The sequence below is a fragment of the Garra rufa genome, chromosome 14 (genome assembly GCF_049309525.1).
Source record: "Garra rufa chromosome 14, GarRuf1.0, whole genome shotgun sequence".
Taxonomy (NCBI): Eukaryota; Metazoa; Chordata; class Actinopteri; order Cypriniformes; family Cyprinidae; genus Garra; species Garra rufa.
The window spans coordinates 10,208,391-10,229,701 of record NC_133374.1 but is presented as its reverse complement, the minus strand read 5'-3'; the positions used below and the strand labels follow the sequence as shown (position 1 = coordinate 10,229,701).

Below are 21,311 nucleotides of genomic sequence, written 5' to 3'. Positions count from 1 at the left end.
CAGGGACTGACTGGACTGTAGAAAGTTGGCAATTCAAACGAAGCAAAGGCATATTTAATGTGTATGTTCAAACTCTAAACAAACGGACCCCAAAATGCCACCATAACCACAGAATTAAAAATTTAAATCATCGATTTGCTGTTGACTTTGTTGTCACTCCCAAGTACTCCAGTCCTTCTTAACTTCAAATCTCACTACAGCAGCTCTAAACAAACTGAAACAGGTTTTATGTAAATATTATTATATGTAAATGTACTTCTGTTTTTTTCCCTCTCTCCTCTCCACCGAGTTCATTAAATGCTCTCTGGAGTCAAAATGAAATGAATTTTTAAATATAAAATTTTTTGCTATTATTGAGATAACTGCTGAATACAGTGTTTTCAGACTTTAGCCAATTATATGTTTATAAGCAACTGAAAAAAAGCATAAATGTCAGGTCATGTGAAAAATTCTCCAGGCCCCCAATACACCCCCAGATGGTTAAATATTAATGCTTACACTGATTGGCTGACGTTCTAATGGTGTGCATTATTTTCAGGGAAACGCACAGCGTTTATAGTTCTAGGCAGCACAATTTCAGTTATTTCAAGTGTCGTTACTAGGTCTAAAATGACGTTTTGGAATTAGCAACGAAGGCGAGCTGCAACGGATGAGCTGCGTAAGAAATTAATCCCACTCACAGTAGCATTTTAAGGACAAAAAAACTGACAAATGTCTTGAAATATATCATCTGATCGATGTCTTCACGTGTGGTAAAAATAGTATAAGCGGAACAATTGACTTCGGTCCGTTGAATTCTATGAAAATAATGCACACCCGTGGTCAACGGCCCCGTCATCAATTATTCCTTACTAAAATAATATCCCAGATAGCACAGATACGTCTGCAAGATGTCTGTTAAAGACCTCTTCATCTGGAAAGCATCTGCTGTGTACAAACATCTGGCAGACATCTGTAAGATGCCAGTTTTACATGCATTCTAAATCATAGACATTTATGTCTATTTGACATCTAATAGGAAACGTCCAATATATATATTGCAGATAAGCAAACTAAGTCTTGCAGATGTAAATGCAGATGTCAAATAGACGTCTCTGAGATGTACATGTGCTACATCTGCAAGACATCTGCAAGACTTAGTTTGCTTATCTGCAATACGTCTATTGGACATTTCCTATTAGATGTCAAACAGACGTCTATTAGATGTCTTTAAGATGTCTTTATGACTTAGAATGCATGTAAAACTGACAATTTACAGACGTCTGCCAGACGTTTGTACACGGCAGATGCTTTCCAGATCAAGAGATCTTTAACAGATATCTTGCAGACGTACGTGTGCTATCTGGGAAGTTGACGAATAGCAAATTAAATCATAAAATACTAAAAGAAAAACAAAAAAAAAACAATCACAATAACACAAAACCTGCATGTCATGTGACCAGTAACCCAGAATATTGTAAAAATGGCAAATTGTTGTTAAATTATTGAAATATTAACTCCCAGGTCGTACTTATTTAATATTTTAGGTCAATGCACTTGGCTGACAAACATTTCGGGAATCCCTGGTCCCAAATAAGGAAAGTCTACAAATCTAGTTAGTACATTTATATGAAAGATTACAAGGCACGCATTTAATTGAAGTAAAAAGGGTCTATTTCGCTTTCATGTTGACTCTAAAGCTGTAAGAAACCTCCATGCACTTGCGGTTTAATGCAGATAATTTAGCCATTTGTACAAAGGTGCTGTTGAAGAGCTGTACCAATGCTCTCTGTGGTTGAAAAACAGGTTTTTGAGATCCCTGTGCTGTTGTGCACAGCAAGGTAAGTGGAAGGGAAAGCGAGCGAGAGATAGAGCGAGCGTGAGATGGAGGCGGGCAGGCATTTTTCAGTGAGTGACAGGAGAGAGCACGGCAACCCAGGTGGAAAATTACAGTGCAGCGGTGACTGAAATGGGACACACTTTACTCACTGGATCTGGGGTCCCTGGCCATCCGAGGGTCTGTGGCTGCAGAGAGAGAGAGAAAATGATGCATGCTGTACTTTTTTCACTCCTCTTTCCTTCCATTTTCCAAAGGCCTGTCAGACATTCTGTTCCTCCTCCTCCACCCCTCACCTTGACTTCGACATTCACAAATACCAGTCTCTCACCTCACTACAGCGACATGACTCTCCGTACAGAGATATCATTTTAAGCAGGGCACTGAGGTGTCACTCAGGCCTGCTGCTATCGTGTATACAATGCAAATGCGGACCAGAGACGGACAGAGAGTTACAGTTTTTGCAAAAACCAAGAATTTCTGAGCTGCATTCTGAGTTGCAATAGAGGCAAGTCTCTATTGTTATCAACAAAGTTATTAAAAAGCATCAGCGCTCCTAAAGGAGCCATATCATGCATTTTTAATCATTGTTTTTGTCATTTATATACATGTTAGTCATTCAGTTTTGCCACAAAAACAGTCATAATGTTGTTTCTCAATATAATCTTCCCTTGCTTATCCTAATTACTGCACTGTGACTAGAGCAAATATGCTCTCTCTTTATAATTAGCAATCATCTTACATGAAGCAGTAATGTCACTGGCAGTGACTGCGACGTTCCCGAGTCGTTTGCCCTCTTGTCGGATGCTTCTCCGCAGAGCCTCGACCACACGCTCCTCTGTCAGCTCTGGGACGATCTCTTGGTCCATCTCAGGAATGTCAAATTGTGACCAATGATACGCTAATGTTCCTTCACTGTAGACACATTATTGAAAGAATGTACTTGATTTTTGTGGTACTTGTCTATGCATAATGTACCTTTACAAATTTTAGGATGTGCTTTGCTCAATGCTAGTTGCTAAGGAGTTTTGTATGGTCTAGATGGTTTCTTACTGACCCAAATCAAAAAAGACCCCATTATGTATGATACTCTCAATTCAGCGTAATGGATTTTTGCTCTGTTTTTATGGTCCCCCAACCCTCAGCATGAGCGGTAGTAATAGTTGAACTGGAAATTAATAATTTGTATTCTATTAGTGTGATTTTTTTTAACCCAGATTCTAAGAGACTTGTAATTTATCTCTATCAGCGGAACCACTAAGCATTAAAATCAAGACATAAAGAATGATCTATTCTTTAATTTAAAAACTATTAGATTTAGAGAGCGTGCTATAAATTTAGCTTTGTCTGTGAATCAGAGGTCTGTAGTTCAGCTGTACCTGAAGGCAGTGATGACAGACTTGGTATAGTATTTGGAAAGGAGAGGATCTCGGGTGAATGTATCATTCATCTGAAAAAAAAAAAAGAAACAGTAGATTAGTTTAACATATTTATTGTCAATTATAATCAGTAACAGTACAGAAGTTAACACATATTCAACTCAAATTCAATTAAATACACATTTATTTTTATTGATCTTTCACAATACACATTAAAGGAGAAAATGCTTATTTTAATGATACAACTGTAAAAAAAATATTTTTTTAATAAGTAAATGTGTGCGCATATACACTCACTCAAAAGTTTGGGATCAGTAAGTTTTTTAAATCGTTTTAAAAAAAAAGTCTCTTATGCTCATCAAAGTTCAATTTATTTGATCAAAAATACAGAAAAAAAAAATCAAAATAACCATTTTTTATTTTATTTTAATATACATCAAAATATAATTTATTTCTATGATGCATCAGCCATTACTCCAGTCTTTGGTGTCACATGATCCTTCAGAAATCATTCTAATATACTTATTTATTATTTACATTATTATCAATGTTGGAAACAGTTGTGCTGCTTAATATTTTTTTTGGAACCTGTGATACTTTTTTTCTGGATTCTTTCATGAATACATTTAAAAAGAACAGCATTTATTCAAAATAGAAATCTTTTCTAACCATATAAGTCTTTATGATCACTTTTTTAATCAATTTAACACATCCTTGCTAACTAAATGTGTTAATATCTTTCGAAGAGAGAAAGAAATAAAAATAAATAAATGCTGTTATTTGTAATGTTTTATCAATCAAACAATTCTGGAAAAAGTATCACAGGTTCCAAAAAAAAAACTGTTTCCAACACTGATAATAAATCAGCATATTAGAATGATTTCTGAAGGATCATGTGACACTGAACACTGGATTAATGATGTTGAAAATTCAGCTTTGCATCAGAGGAATCAATTATATTTTAAAGTATATTAAAATAGAAAACCACTATTTTAAACAGCATTAACATTTTACAATATTACAGTTTTTTCTGTATTTTTAATCAAATAAATGCAGCCTCGATGAGCATAAAAGTCTCCTTTAAAAAGCATTACAAATCTTACTGAACCCAAATGTTTGAGAGGCAGTGTATATCACTATGAATAATAAAATATTAAATCATATTAAAACAATAAAATATTAGGTTGAATACTGCTAGTACTAAAATAAGTTTTTTTTATTTTACAATCAAACATATGACATGATGTAATGTGACTGTCACCTAATGAGTCAATGAGACAGTGAGAAGTTTGTTTAAGGCTGGCATAGCTAAGAAGTCACATCTTGTGCTTTTCAGCATGATTGGGGAAGAAATACACAGATTTGTTGTGCCTGTCAGCTAGACGTCTATAAACTAAATCAAACAGTGGTGGGTCTGCTAGAAACACACTATACATCCCCACCTGTTGAGTCTACAGATGTTAATGATCATGTACAGCATGAAGAGACTTGTCTTGTCTGAAAACAGTCAGTTACTGTACTTTGTCATTATTTTTTGAAAATGAATATACCACGACAGAAAATAACAACATGCCGCCACTCACTGTCATGAGTATGAAACAAATGGACATCTTTATCCATTATACTGTATAAGAGGCGGCTTGTTTTCTGTTCGCTACATAATCAACAATCAAGCTTGTGATATATATTGCATCCCAACAGTTTTTTGATATGTGTGCCATCTCAAAGAAGGCTTTGTGACATCTTTGGAATGTAAAGACTCTTAAAGACTTTAAAAGCTTTAGCACTTCCAGTGTCAAAAGGAAGTCAAGGTCACCAGAACACTTACAACACCATCAGCGAAGAAAGGGCTCATAACAACAAAAACACTCACAATTCCTTCCAAGTCTCTTGCCACTTGTTGGAATTCTGCACTTTCAGGATTCTCGTATACTGGGCTGTACTCTGGTTTGAGAAGCTTAATTTGTCCGCTGTAAACCAGTGTGGATGGGCTGGGTTTATAAAAGGTGGACTCATTTTGCAATTCTTTGCTCCTGACTGAGAGAGAGAGATATATGTTATTAATTATCAACAGTAGGAACTGTACTACTGTTCAAAAGTTTGGGGTCAGTGCATTATATATACACACACACACACACACACACATGTATTTTTTTCTTTTTATTCTTTTTTGACATTGGGCATTATTTCAATTATGTCAAATGGTTGCACTCAGTGAGCTACTGGTGCTACCTGTGGCTATTTTTATAGCAACACAACTCAGAAAATAAAATACTGACATGCTGCCACATTGTGTGGCTTTTAGTTGTAATTTTCAGTTGAAGGGCAACAAGAGAAGTCTTCACTGCTTTCCTAGCGATAAGAAGAGGAGAAACAAATGGGAAGATGCCTGTGGATGAATAAAACTTCCTAAAGACCTGTGTCTTTGTTCTCTCCACTTCAGCCCTGAATCCTTTGAGGCTTTTAGTAGAGCACAGCTGCTGAAAGAGCTTACGAACGGCAGAGACAAGAAATGCTAGATGCCATCCTGGGAGGATGTAAACATGCTGATGCTTGTAAAGACGCTGCGGCCACTGAAGGAGTTTCTCAGCATGGATTTCACTCAATATCCCGGGGCGTTTAGACTCTTTGTGGGGAAAAACTGTTGGTACGGCATTTGTTTTAAGCCTACGCTTATATCCATCGCAACCTGTAAGCTCTTTCAGTAGCTGTGGCCATCATATCAGTATTTTATTTTCTGAGATGTGTTGAAAAGTGAAAGTCGTGACATTGTCAAGTATTGTGGTAAAAATAGTAACAGGCAGTGCCAGAAGCTCACCGATTGCAACAATTTCATGCCATCAAAATAACGGTGCCACTTATACTGCCCTCCAAAGGCAAAGTGCAGTAACTACGCAAACACTGAAACTGAGAAAAATGCCTTTAAAGTTTTTGCAACAGCTAGTCAAACATGTTGACACTCTCGTTTCTCTGAACGTTTCTCCGAAACGGGACCAAAATTAAACCAGGAGACTTTGCCACGAGACAAAACAGTTGTCACAAAGTCCATTTTAAGCCTTAACTCAATTTTGACCAAACGTGTAGTTACTGCGCTTTGCCTTTGGAGGGCAGTATAGTCCAAAATATGTATGAAATCCTTTCCACACGGAGCACGAAAAAGCAAAACCAATATCACACATGAGGACGCGCTGGAATAAAACAACTGCTTCCATATTGATTGTGCACCGAAAAAGCTAATGTTATTTTTTTTAAACCAATCAAAGTTTTGCAAAGCCAAATCACAGTGGTCCAATAAGATTTGAGCATTACATTACATGCCTGGAGCAGCTGCTGTTGCACAACAGTACAAAAGTGGTGACGCTGTTTCGAAAACCAGTGTAAACAAACACAGAAGAAGAGTATTCTGAGAGAGATAAGGATGCACTTTTTATATCATTGCATCTAAAAACAGATGGTTATTCTCACATGTTCTTAATATAATTTCTATTAATTCTCCACTGAATTATGTGATCTGGAGGAGGACACTGTCCTTTTTCTTCCATGTGTGCGAGTGTTATAGGAGTCAGAGCACGTTCACTCTCTAGATCTTCCATATTAAAAAAATTGATTGAAACTTTTTTCTACTGTTCTACACATGAAATATGAAAGCAAACAGACATATGATTATGTTATTTTATATATATATATATGATATATTTTCTGTATCCGTTTTATATGCAGCTCATTGTATTTTTAAAACACGCATAGATCGCGTAGAACCAAACTTTGTTTATCTTAAGTTAATGCTGTATATTGAGCAACGGACAATGTTAAATCCATATACAAGATACATATCTGAGGAAAAATGCATTCTTGGTCGACGCCACCTAGCGTGCAAGCGTGAATTAGCAGAAGGCGAACACTCGAACAAGCAAAACTCAGTGTGCAAGCACCATTCGCCTGTAATTTGCCTCGCGTCAGTGTGGAAAGGCCTTTAGTGAGCATAAGACACCCCAAATGTTTAAACAGTAGAGTAAATATGCAACCATCATCATTTAAGAGCAAGAAATAGACAATTGGTAAATTTTTGTACCAACAAAGAGCCACACAAGAAATCCGACCACTGCGGCCACTACCAGCAGGGCAATGATGACCCCCACGGCAATGCTCGTCTTCCGTGATTTTCCTGCCATCTTCTGTTCATTCGTCATTAAGGTGACCTTCTCATGACGCCCATTTCCTCCCTGAAACAGAAATGAAAGTATTCTATTATTGTGTCCTTAAAAAGTACTGTAAAACTTTAGTTTCCTCATCAAGCAAATGTTACAATATAGCACCTTCAACACACTTATGAGAAAAATTAGTGAAAGTAGCCTCTAGATATGCGGCATCTGTGAGAATATTTAACGCAAACTAGCCACTAATGAAAGCTATATTTCAGTACCACTTATTTTTATTTGATCCCACACCATTTAGGCTTTAACTTGTTGCAAATTATGCATGAGAAGGCAAAGTATGTGGCCTACCCACCATACCCACTTCCCAAACTGGTCAGGAAGTGCTGAAAGACAAAGATAAACCAAAAACAGACATACAGCTAAGCATCTGATCTGTGTGACCTAACCACACTGATGTAACATACTGAATGTGAAATAAAGCACATATACATGTAGACATGCACTGCTGCGCATTGAATCAACACATGCTGAGACTTGTTCCAGTGGCCTGTATGTTGCAGCATCAAAACTAGTTAGGCTTGTTTTAGTGACCTTAAACACACAGTGACAGTTATATGACACACTAAGTCATCCAGAAGACTATTAAATTGTTTGCATGCCTATCTTTCAAGTGCAGTTGTGCAAGTTAATTAGGAAATATGTGTATAGGTGATTGAATAAACATTCTGAAGACCCTTCCAGAAGAAGATATTTGCTTGCCTGGTACAATGGAAGGTAAATATGTTTTGGTTTGTAGCCCAACACTAACTAAAATCTTGAAGGTTCAATTCCAAGTAAATCAGTCACAGATGTACCATAGTGCTACTGAGTCAACATGAAGTGGTTTTCACTCCCCACTTCCCTGTGACACTGAAACAGCATATTCAAGAATAATAAAGAACTTTTTGCTTTTTTAGATTTTTAAAATGTTCTTAAGACTAAAAATAATTAATCTTTTAAGAAGTGTTCACTGAAATGTTCTTTAGGGAATGCATAATGGTTCTAACATACTTAAAAAGAAATGTTCTTTATTGCCATTGATGGATCCATGAACGTTACCACTGGAACAAAAGGTTCTTTAAAGTGAAAAAGGTTCTTTAGATAATGAAAATGCTCTTTACACTCAGAGAAAAAAAAAAAGAGAACTGATTTCTGAAAGGATCTTCGGTGAATCCAAAATGGTTCTTCTATGGCATTGCTACGAAAACCCACTTTTGGATCTTTTGAAAAATTCATTATTTCCATTCCAAAAAAGTTTTTTATAGTGGGAAAAAAGGTTATTTGTGAAACTGTATCACAAAAGTTTTTTTTTTTTTTTTTCAAATTGAGATTTATACATCATCTAACAGCTGAATAAAGCTTTCCATTGATGTATGGTTTGTTAGGATAGGACAATATAAGAGACAGACAACCATTTGAAAATCTGAAATTTGAGGGTGCACAAGAATAAAAATACTGAGAAAATCACCTTTAAAGTTGTCCAAATGAAGTTCTTAGCAAATGCATATTACTCAAAAATTACTCAAAAATGAAATATTGATATAATTACAGTAGGAAATGTACTAAATATATTCATGGAACATGATCTTTAATTAATACCCTTTTTTTTGGCATAAGAGAAAAATCTATAATTTTGACCTATACAATGTATTGTTGGCTAATGCTACAAATATACTCGTGCTACTTACATCTGGTTTTGTGGTCCAGGATCACATTTAGATTTTTAAAATGTTCTTTGGAACAAGAAAAATAACTGTTCTTTTAAGAACTGATCAGTAAAATGTTCTTTGAGAAACCAAAAATGGTTCCTGTATGGCATTGCGACATATCAAATACCAGTCACAATATATACATCAGTATGTCGGACTCGACATATATACTGGACAATATTTGATTGTGCATGTGCATTTCTCTTTTTTCTTTCACTTTTAAACAAAAGTTGATATTTTAAACAATTTATTAACACTGTAAATGCAAACCTTAAAATAAATATCCATTTTTTTATACTGTACATTTTAATTTTTCTATGCCTAAATTCCCTTGCCATTTATTGATTGAGGACACATAAGAGTTACACTGCAGAAATAGCTTGAATGTGTGTGTGCGCAAAACAGCAAATAACAGACTGAACCACTTTATTTGAGAGGTCTGTGTTTGAGAAAGGTTCAATTTACAGCTTGATTTTGCAAGATGCAGTTAGGGAACTGCTGTGAGAAATCTGGATTGGTTGTATACTCTGTGCAGAATCCCCAAGGAAGCAAAGGTACTAAATAACAGCACTGACAGACATCCACAGTCAGACATTTAAGGAGCCAATATGCCTCTTCCCTCATTTCCTCCTTTCTTCTGCACACACTGTTGACTCCACACACACGCACAAAAAAAAAAAAAAAGCGCTTTAATTGTCCATAAATCAGTTGTTCCCCTCCACAGCGGTATCATACTGAAACTAAACTGGGACTGTGGAATGAGCCAGAGTCTTAGTACAGTGTACGTTTTGAACTAAAAGCGCATACACACACACACACTAAGAAAAGGGTTTGCAATTAAAAAGTGGTTAGAAATCTGTGTGTCTACACCCTGGGAGCAGAGGAATCAGAAGATCATTAGGGAGCCAGAATCACATTGGTATTAAATCAATTTGTCAGAAGTGCAAACCCCCGTTTTAAGATCCAGGCCCGATTACAACAGCAAGTGCGATAACTCATCGCAATTAAAGCCATTCTTACAGTAGGCCGCCTGGCACTCAAGCTGCCTAAATTGGAATTTTTTAATAGCCATCATGGCATAAGATTAAGAGAACCATCAGGGAATGCGGGTCACTTGTGGCTGTGGGCTTCTGTTATCACTCATCCTGATCACAGCCTAATAACAGCATTACACGCCGTGATTCTACCCATAACCCTCTGCAAAACACCATGCTGAAGACATATCACTCTCAGTAAGGGCCATCAGCAAAACAGTAGTGTCTCTTTCTCACTTTTATCAGCCAGGGTAGACAAATCTAATTAGACGCCCCTCCACAGGTGTAATCCGCATAAAGCCAGTGCGTTTTCTTTCTCTGAACTGAGGATTGTTTCAAAAATGGACCGATAACACTGTAATTAAAAATTAAGGTATGGATGAAGCTTTTCAGTAGAATAAACAAAAGAAAATTACTTTATGTGAAAACAAAATAATGCTTGGATGTCAAAGATTTTCAAAATTTCGTTATTTTACCTGTACAAAAAGTCCATTATGTTGTATTTGTTATCATGTTATTGTAATTTATTGTAAGAATCATAAACATATTGATTTGTAGTGCAAATAGTTTACTGCACTTTGTTATTCTTCTCATTATTTACCTACATTCAATAAAAATAGCTTACTTCCACGTTGCAAAATGGTTGACAGGGTTCATAAAGATACTGTGAAATGAAATTCTAGGACTTTCAAGGACTTTTCAAGCACTACTTTGAAGATTTTGGAGGACGTCGATCAAAGATCTCACTTATGGAACAATGATTTTGATTTCAAACTCTAAAAAAAAAAAAAAAAGAGTTTGTCATCCAAAATGTCATGTCTTTCTTTAGTTGTAAAAAAAAAGTTTTTTGAGGAAAACATTTTAGGATTTTTCTCCAAATAGTTGACTTCTATGATGCCCCAAAATTTGAACTTCCAAAATGCAGTTTAGATGCGGCTTCAAAAGATCCCAAAAGCGGTTGTAAATCCCAGCCGAGGAAGAAGGGTCGATTGAAGCCGCATTTAAAGGAGTAGTTCACTTTCAGAACAAACATTTACAGAGAATGTAAATGTTGTCATCCAAGATGTTCATGTCTTTCTTTCTTCAGTCGTAAATAAATTGTTTTTTGAGGAAAACATTTCAGGATTTCCCTCCATATAATGGACTTCTATGGTGCCCCCGAGTTTGAACTTCCAAAATGCAGTTTAAATGCAGCTTCAAAGCGCTCTAAATGATCCCAGCTGAGGAAGAAGGGTCTTATTTAGCGAAGCGATTGGTTATTTTCTAAAAACATATGCAATTTATAAACTTTTTAATCTCTACACAGAGTACACACAGAGCTAGACAAGATGAGCATTTGAGGTTAAAAAGTATATAAATTGTTTTTAGAAAATAACAGGTCGTTTTGCTAGATAATACCCTTCTTTCCTCGGCTGTGATCGTTTAGAGCCCTTTGAAGCTGCATTTTGGAAGTTCAAACTCAAAGGCGCCATAGAAGTCCATTATATGGATAGAAATTCTGAAATGTTTTCCTCAAAAACATAAATTCCTTAAGACCGAAGAAAGAAAGACAAGAACATCTTGGATGAGGGTGTGAGTACATTATCTGTAATTTTTTTGTTCTGAAAGTGAACTACTCCTTTAAACTGCATTTCGGAAGTTTAGACTCGGGACACCATAGAAGTCCACTATATGGAGAAAAAAATCCTGATGAGTACTTTATCTGTACATTTTTGTTCTGGAAGTCTTGTCTGCTTTAAGGGATTTGTATGCGTATACTTTATTTTCTTGTTTTGTTTGTTATAACTGTACTGCCTTAATGGTGTGATGTTTTCTACTGTTTAAGAAAAAAAAAAGAAGATTTTCAGGAAAAAAAAAAGATTTGCGAAAAAGCTCTGAAATCCTGATCTGAAACAAATGGTTTGTGAACTCGCACTGAAGCCCCGATCTGAATCAAATATTTGACGATCTGCGCTCTGAAGTTCCGATCTAAAGCAAAAGACTCTCGAACTCGCTTTGAAGTTCCGATTTAATCGAATGATTTGCGATCCACGCTCTGAAGTTCCCATCTAAATATTGATTTGCAAACCATCATTGTAGATCAGGACTCGGAGTGTGGATCATGAATCATTTGACATACAGTAGATCAGAACTTTGCGTATCGCAAATTATTTAATTTGAATCATTCAATTCTCAAAATGATTCATGAAACTGTTCCAATCTAAATCAAATGATCCATGATCCTCGCTCTGACATTCTGATCTAAATATAACAAACCGTAATTTCAAATCAGGACTCGGAGCGCAGAACGCAAATCATTTGACTTAGATTGGAACTTTGCATATTGTGAATCATTTGATTTAGGTTGGGACTTCGGAGCGTGAATCGCAAATCATTTAATTTGAATCATTCAATTCTAAATGATTTACAAACCCGTTCCAATCTAAATCAAATTATTCACAATACACGCTGCAAAGTGACACCCTGAATCAAATGATTGATGATACGCAAAGTTCCAAACTAAATCAAATGATTTACAATACACACTCCGAAGTCCTGATCTGAATCAAATGATTTGCAATACGCACAGTTCACGATACACAATTTGAAGTCCCGATCTGAAACAAATGATTTGCATAACGTGATCCAATTGGAGCGCTTCGAAACAGTGAATCATTTTGCAACACTTGTTTAATGGTTTCACTGATTCAGTTTTGAAAAGCTCAATTTCACCCATCCCTACTTGCTTTTTAAAATCGTTACGAGCGATATCGAAATTCGAAAATAAATGGCTCTATAAATTTGATCTGGTTTTGCTGGTGAATCATTTGAAATGAATGATCGAAGTCACGAGTTTGAATCAACTGAAGCGGTTCCAGCGTAAATGACTCACTCCATTAAATCAGTTTGTCTGTTCCTTTTTTCGCATCTTCAGCCATGTTTACATGACACTGTCACTTGCTTAGCTCTATTATTTTCTGCAATTAACTGAAATAAGCAAAAAAGGTATCATGTTTTTTAATTTTGTGTGAATTTTGCCTGAAAAGATGTGTGCTTACTGACAAAAATTAAATACTTATTTCATACATACATGGTCTTACAATAATGCATGCAGTTTTCAAGTACCTATTCAAGAATATTGCTATTTTCAAGGGCTATTTTCACAAAGTCAAATTAAGCACCTTGTATGAACCCTGGGTTGATAAAGATGGATCCACTGTTCCCACACTGTTTGACCTATAAACTAGACAGAAATAATGTTTCTAATAGATATTTCCCATGCTTTTCCAATAAATGTTATTAAAAAGCCAAGCTGCCTTTTACTTAAGTTGTCCCTAGGGAAAGATAAATGAGGCAGAGGTAAAATTAATACTCTTAATTATATTTCAGGATCTCTTCTATCAACTGAAATTAAATGAAAACCTCTATATCACGGGGTGATAGAAACATAAAACAGATGAAAAATGGTCCTAGTGACACAATTTGCCCTAAATACGAATTAAGTGATCTCATGTTGAAGCAATCAATATCAAGAAAAATTACAGAAAACTACTAATGCACAAACTTGTATTCTTTTCCAGATGAGAAGAGATTTAATATTAGCATATTAAAATATCAGCATAGTTGAATACAGCTAAATAATTACTAAACAATACTATTATTTAAAGAACTAGCACAGCTTATCCCAAAGCATCTGACACACTAACGCCCCAAATCCACAATTTTTGGAACAATGCCTTATTTAATAATTCATGATTTAGTCAAATGACACGCACGCACGCACAAAAGCCCCAAAAATCTAAACGTAACCCTTTACATTTTTATTTGTAGTTATATGTGATCCTGGACCATAAAACTAGTCTTAAAGGAGTAGTTCACTTTCAGAACAAATTTACAGATAATGTACTCACCCCCTTGTCATCCAAGATGTTCACGACACGTCTTTCTTTCTTCAGTCGTAAAGAAATGGTGTTTTTTGAGAAAAACAATTTAGGATTTATCGCCATATAATGGACTTCTATGGTGCCCCCAAGTTTGAACTTCCAAAATGCAGCTTCAAAGGGCTCTAAATGATCCAAGCCGAGGAAGAAGGGTCTTATCTAGCGAAACAATCAGTTATTTTCTAAAAAAAATTTTTTACAACTTATATACTTTTTAAATCTCAAATGCTGGCCTTGCCGAGCTAGACAAGAAGAGCATTTGAGGTTAAAAAGTATGTAAGTTGTAAAAAAAAAAAAAAATTTTTAAATAACCCATTGTTTTGCTAGATAAGACCATTTTTTCATCTGCAGTGATTTTAGAGCCCTTTGAAGCTGCATTTTGGAAGTTCAAACTCGGGGGCACCATAGAAGTCCATTATACGGAGAGAAATCCTGCAATGTTTTACTCAAAAAACAATTTCCTTACGACTGAAGAAAGAAAGACATGAACATCTTGGATGACAAGGGGTTGAGTACATTATCTGTACATTTTTGTTCTGAAAGTGAAGTGCCTATTTAGCAATAGGCAAAAATACATTGCATGCAAATTTTTGATTTTTCTTTTATGTCAAAAATCATTAAGATATTAAGTAAAGATCATGTTCTATGAAGATATATTTGTGCATTACCTACCATAAATATATCAAAACTTAATTTTTGATTATGAAGACCAGAACACGAGAGCATCCAAACGGAATTAGAATTCATCATGACAGATAGACATGGATAGAGAATGTGCTTCAGAATGAATACGAGATTTGAAAAAGGAAAACAAAAGTCTTAAATGTAACTAAATCTTAAAATACAACCAAACACATTGGACTACAATCAGTGTCCTGCAGTGTGGATTTCCCACAGCAGAGGGTGTTCACAACCCTACTGTTATCTCTTTTTTAAGGAGTGGTGTTCTTGAACTGAGAAACGTCACCTGTGCGTTGAACTATTTTTGCTTACCACATCGAAAGTTACTTATGGCATGCGTAACCAAACCTGTTCCACAAGCGTCTGAAGAAGGAGGAAAGACCAAAACAGAAGAAACTGATATACTTTTTAACATCTAAAAATGTAGTTTTTAACTACAGGTACAAGGAGATAAAGCCAGATCATGTTTCAGATATAAAATTCTTCACGTAATACTTATGTTATCTCTCTGCCACGGCAGACACACCACAGGCTGTTGACTCAACTGATCTTTCTATTTGACTTTAATCCTGCACTGCAACATATTGGCACTGTTTGCACTTGTTCTGTTTTATTTCAGTTCCTCTGTTTCTCTAGGAACTAAAGGTTTAGTCTTTGTACTTCTAGCCTTAGCTACCTGCCAAGAACGTAAAATGTTAATGAACCACTATTGTGCAGCCAAAGTGACAGCTGAAATAGCGGTCACAACCTGTTAATCATAAGTGAGATTTGACCTTTACACATGTGAAGCCAACAAATTCATGCTGGAGTGAAATATTTCCTTTTGTATCTGAAGTAGAGAGACTTGATATTCAAATTCTGGCAGATACAATGAGCTAGACTTGATCTATTAATGTATTTATTTATTAACGTGATGGCTGATATCTATGAAAGCCCATTTCTGCCACTGAATAACAAATAATTAAAAAAAAGTTGTGACTTCTCTCTCAGAATTGCGAATTAATTATCTCGCATTTCTGACTTTGACAAAAATATCAGGATTGCGAGAAAAAAAAGTCAGAATTATGAGATACAAATTCGCAATTGAGGAAAAAAAGTCAGAATTACAAGGTTTTATCTTACATATATCAGATTTTTCCCCCTCGCAATTGTGTTTATATTACGCAATTCTGAAAAAAATAAATAAATCAGAATTATGAGATACAAACTTGCAATTGTGAGAAGAAAAGTCAGAATTGTAAGATAAAACCTCACAATTCTGACTTTATATAAATAAAAAAATCAGGATTATGAGATACAAACTTGCAATTGTGAGAAAAAAGTTTTAACAATTCAGATTTTTATTCCCTCGCAATTGTGTTCATATTATGCAATTCTGAGAAAAAAAGTCAGAATTATGAGATACAAACTCGCAATTGTGAGAAGAAAAGTCAGAATTGTAAGATAAAACCTCACAATTCTGACTTTATATATAAAAAAAAATCAGGATTATGAGATACAAACTTGCAATTGTGAGAAAAAAGTTCTAACAATTCAGATTTTTATTCCCTCGCAATTGTGTTCATATTACGCAATTCTGAGAAAAAAAGTCAGAATTATGAGATACAAACTCGCAATTGTGAGGAAAAAAAGTCAGAATCGCAAGGTTTTCTCTTACAACTCTGACTTTAATCCTCGCAATTGTGTTTATTTTACAAAAATCTGAGAAAAAAGTCAGAATTGTGAGTTTATATCTTCCAACTCTGATTTAGGATTGCAAGAAAAAAAAAGTCAGAATTACAAGGTTTTATCTTACATCTATCAGATTTTTCCCCCTCGCAATTGTGTTTATATTACGCAATTCTGAAAAAAAAAATGTCAGAATTATGAGATACAAACTTGCAATTGTGAGAAGAAAAGTCAGAATTGTAAGATAAAACCTCACAATTCTGACTTTATATATATATATTAAAAAAAATCAGGATTATGAGATACAAACTTGCAATTGTGAGAAAAAAGTTCTAACAATTCAGATTTTTATTCCCTCGCAATTGTGTTCATATTACGCAATTCTGAGAAAAAAAGTCAGAATTATGAGATACAAACTTGCAACTGTGAGAAGAAAAGTCAATTGTACGATAAAACCTCACAATTCTGACTTTATATAAAAATAAAAAAAAATCAGGATTATGAGATACAAAATCGCAATTGTGAGAAAGTCAGAATTATGAGATACAAACTCGCAATTGTGAGAGAAAAAAGTCAGAATTGCATGGTTTTCTCTTACAATTCTGACTTTATATAAAAAAAAAAAATCAGGATTATGAGATACAATCTCGCAATTGTGAGAAAGTCAGAATTATGAGATACAAACTCGCAATTGTGAGAGAAAAAAAGTCAGAATTGCATGGTTTTCTCTTACAATTCTGACTTTATTTCTCGCAATTGTGTTTATATTATGAAAATCTGAGAAAAAAAATCAGAATTGTGAGTTTATATCTTGCAACTCTGATTCAGGATTGCAAGAAAAAAAGTCAGAATTATAAGATACAAAGTCACAATTGTGAGAAAAAAGTAAGTATTGGGAGGTTTTTTTCTAGCAATTTTGACTTTATAACAAAAAATTAAATAAATCAGGATTGCGAGGCAAAAAGTCAGAATTATGATATACAAACTTGTAAGAAAAAAAAAGTCAGAATTGCAAGGTTTTATCTCACAACTCTGACTAGTGAATTCTGAATTGTGTAATATTAACACAATAAAGAGAAATAAAGTCAGAATTGTGAGTTTATATCTTGCAATTGTGATTTAGGGATGTAACGGTATTGTAAATACCGTCATACCGCAATAACAAATTTTTTCGATACTACCGTGGTCGCATGACTCGATAAAACAATAGGTCTTCTGAGAAAAGTTTGCTCAGGCGAATGGAGCGAACGGGAGGTAGCGGGAACTACATTTCCCATCAGCCCAGGCGTGGCCATCATCCTTTGCGGTCTGTTGTCGCTACAGACTGTAGCAGCAAGAAAAAGAGATGGAAATGGTTGAATCTGCTCCGTCTGAAGTGCGTATGCGTTACGTATTCTTTTCAGCACCCATGTTAACGGATTAGAGCGTTCACACTGCACGCGGTTGCTGTCCGGTAGTACGTCCTAGAAGCGGTGCCTTTGCAGCAGTGCAGCGATCGTTTCGGCACAGAGTCTATTTTTTGCTGCGCTGTATGCGCTGAATTAATGTTATAGTGCATTGTTCGCTGTAAAAATTAACATGGATTGACACGGAAATGTACCATAAATGCATATAAATTTCACAGTCAACACGTGGCTTTTTGGCTATGTTTAAAATAAGGAAAGGTGCAGTTTTAAATAAACTAGGCAACATAATAGATGCACTTGTCCAGGTAGAAAAGTTCTTTAAAGGATTGTTTTTAATAAAGATTTAATGCGAAAGAAAGGCATGAGAGCCTACTGCACTGCAAAAAAATGCTTTTCTTACTTAGAATTTTGTCTTGTTTCCAGCCAAAATATCTAAAAATTCTTAAATCAAGAAGGATTTTCTAGACAAGTAAAAATTATTGTCTTGTTTTTAGTAAAAACAAGTCAAAATTAAGTGAGTTTTTGTTTAAAACAAGCTAAATAATCTGCCAATGGGGTAAGAAAAAAAATCTTATTTCAAGCAGACAACTAGATTCAGACAACTCATTCAGCTAAACTGATTTGACTGTTTTTTTTACATGCTTTAATAATTTTTTGTTACTAAAATTGAAAAATTTAAGTTTCTGTTTCAAAGTTTACAGATAGATGGCAAATTTGTATGCCATTGATATGTTCAGTGTTCATGTAAACTGTTTAATAAACACTTCTGGCACTTTTTTCGAGTCTCTTCATTAGTTTTGTTTTTCCTGTAAATGATTCAATAAATACCGTACCGTGCCATTCATACCGAGGTATTACCATACCGTGAAGTTTTGATACCGTTACATCCCTAGTGATTTTATAACAAAAAATCAGGATTGTGAGAAAAAAAAGTCAGAATTATGAGATACAAACTCGCAGTTGTGAGAAAAGTAAGAATTGTGAAATAAAAAGTTGTAATAACCCTTATTAAATTTATTTATATATTTATTCACATACAAAATTAAACGGCTCAAGTGAATTTAGGCATCATAACATAAAATACAATGTAAAAAAATATAGATACATTAAACAGTGTTATTAAATTGTTAGTGTTTTAAAGATTAACGTTAAATGTTATATGGCAATAAAGGTCATCTAAGTAAAGACAGCATAAATGAGCATGCAGTTTGAAATTGGTTGATATATTTAATAGACTGATAAAAAAAAATAACTATGCATGTCGTGTCAATACATGGCTGTGTTGCAAAAATTCAACACCGTAATCAAGTCACATGACAAAAGATGTAAGATCATGAATTCTTGGAGAGAAAGAAAGCAATTTTACTGTTTTCATGCATTCATCTGATGCCGATGTACTGTTTGTAAAACCAAACAGACCACATTCCTGCTAGAGTCCAGCTGTCTAGTACTTCTGACATGAAGCCGGACCAGAGGCCAGTAATCACTGACTGGTCAGTCAACTGGAAAAGACAGTTCAGGACACTGAGGAGCCTCCAAACAACACAGGAGCAATTAAACCTTAAAGAATGAATCCCCCTAAGACAAAACAGAGTATTTAAAGATATGTTCAGGCAATTAAAAGTCTGCTCCTGAGAAAGGATGGTTGAGCAAATTATTCAGTTGACTTATTTGTCCTCCATGCAGCAGATAATTATTCTATATTAGGGGCTTTTTAAGATGTATTATGAAACACATAGCAAAAAAACTACTTGTAAATATCAAGTTTTTGACAACTTCCGTGAAGCGTTTCAAAAAGAAACTCATCCTGGACTGGAAAAACTAAAGTTTTTGTAAAATTGATGGAATTAAAATATTACTTCACTACTTTGAGGAAATAATTGCCAACCAAAACTCTGACTATGTAATGAAAATCTTTTAACAATCACAATGTAAATTCATTAAGTCGCACTGGTTGTTAATTAATAAAGCAAGCCAACAAGAAGAACAGGAAATGATAATCATTTATAAAACTAAGTGTTGAGAAAACAGCAACATGATGGTTTTTTTTTTTTTTTTTTTTTTTTTTTGTGAGTTTAGTTGTCTTAAATACTGTAATATTTGTCCATACTAACAGAAATACTTTAATTACAAAATTAATGTAAACAAATAAATAGTTAGTCAAAGCTGTTAATAGCCTGGAAATAATACATACTAAATAAGGGCTGAAAAAAAAAAAAAAAAAAGTTTGAACCTGCTTTTTTTTTTTTTTACCTCACAAACAGCAAATATAAAACGCTAAAAATAACCCAATTTGAGTTGTTGCAACCCACTGATGGGTTAATTATGGGATATTTAAACCTAGCATATTGGGTTGTTCATTTACCTCAGCATAATTGCTGGATTTATGCTGGTTCATTTTCGCATTATTTAGAGCATTCTGGCAAAAAGTTATTAAAAGCTGTTTGATATACTAAGCAATTTTTGTAAAGTGTGCTAATGAATTTGATGAATTTTGTGAAAAAAAGATTATGAGGCTATATCTCCGCAACGCTTTAGCAGATTCTGAATGACGTGTTATAGCAAGCATGACCTGAGGGCACAAAAATATTTATCACAGGACCACCTACTGGTCAAAATATATTAAATATTGACATTTCTGCTAATAACTTCTGACCAAAAATATGAGCCAAGGAATCAGACAAAAAAAACAAAAAAAAAAAATGTTGCTTTTAGACCATACAGTTCCAAAGTTATTAGCAGAAACATGAATGCAATTTTGGCCTGTTGGTGGCGCTAGAGAGTTTGAGCTAGAGGCTCAAAATTTGCTGTGATTAGTGATGAGACTGTCCTCTATCTGTGTTCCAAATTTCATAACTTTCTCACAAGCGATTCTATAAGAATTATAACAATATATTAAAGTGTTTAAAAAAAATAAAGCATTTTACTACAAAATTCAAAACGGTCCATGCTCAAAATGGCTAAAATAGGAAAATTTGGTTTTGTTTGATTCGGTATGCTACTCCAAATCTAGCGAGATCATTCTTATGATTTTTGGTCAAGCTGTTCAGAAAATATAAACAAAGATATCACATTTTATATGTTTTGACAAAGGGAGGTACGAAAATAGAATACGAAAATTTTAATTATCAATTAAAAAAAAAAATAAAAAAAAATAAAAAAAATAATATGTTTGAATCTGCATTTTTTTACCTCACAAACAGCAAATATAAAACGCTCAAAATAACCCAATTTGAGTTGTTGCAACCCACTGATGGGTTAAATATGGGTTATTTAAACCTAGCATATTGGGTTGTTCATTTACCTCAGCATAATTGTTGGATTTATGCTGGTTCATTTTTGCATTATTTAGAGCATTCTGGCAAAAAGTTATTAAAAGCTTTTTGATATACTAAGCAATTTTTGTAAAGTGTGCTAATGAATTTGATGAATTTTGTGAAAAAAAGATTATGAGGCTATATCTCCGCAACGCTTTAGCAGATTCTGAATGACGTGTTATAGC

At 34.5% G+C, this 21,311-nt stretch overlaps 1 protein-coding gene across 2 annotated transcripts in view; it reads right to left on the bottom strand.

Moving 5' to 3' along the window:
• st14 (ST14 transmembrane serine protease matriptase) overlaps positions 1-21,311 on the bottom strand; it is a 57,946-nt gene that overhangs the window by 25,145 nt on the left and 11,490 nt on the right. For both annotated transcript variants that reach the window (XM_073817238.1, XM_073817239.1), the window contains exons 2-6: positions 7,268-7,418; positions 5,069-5,232; positions 3,196-3,266; positions 2,559-2,731; positions 1,969-2,004 (exon numbers count right to left, since the gene is read on the bottom strand). In XM_073817238.1, coding sequence (XP_073673339.1) covers positions 1,969-2,004; positions 2,559-2,731; positions 3,196-3,266; positions 5,069-5,232; positions 7,268-7,418 — 595 coding nt within the window. The remainder of the gene's footprint in view (positions 1-1,968; positions 2,005-2,558; positions 2,732-3,195; positions 3,267-5,068; positions 5,233-7,267; positions 7,419-21,311) is intronic.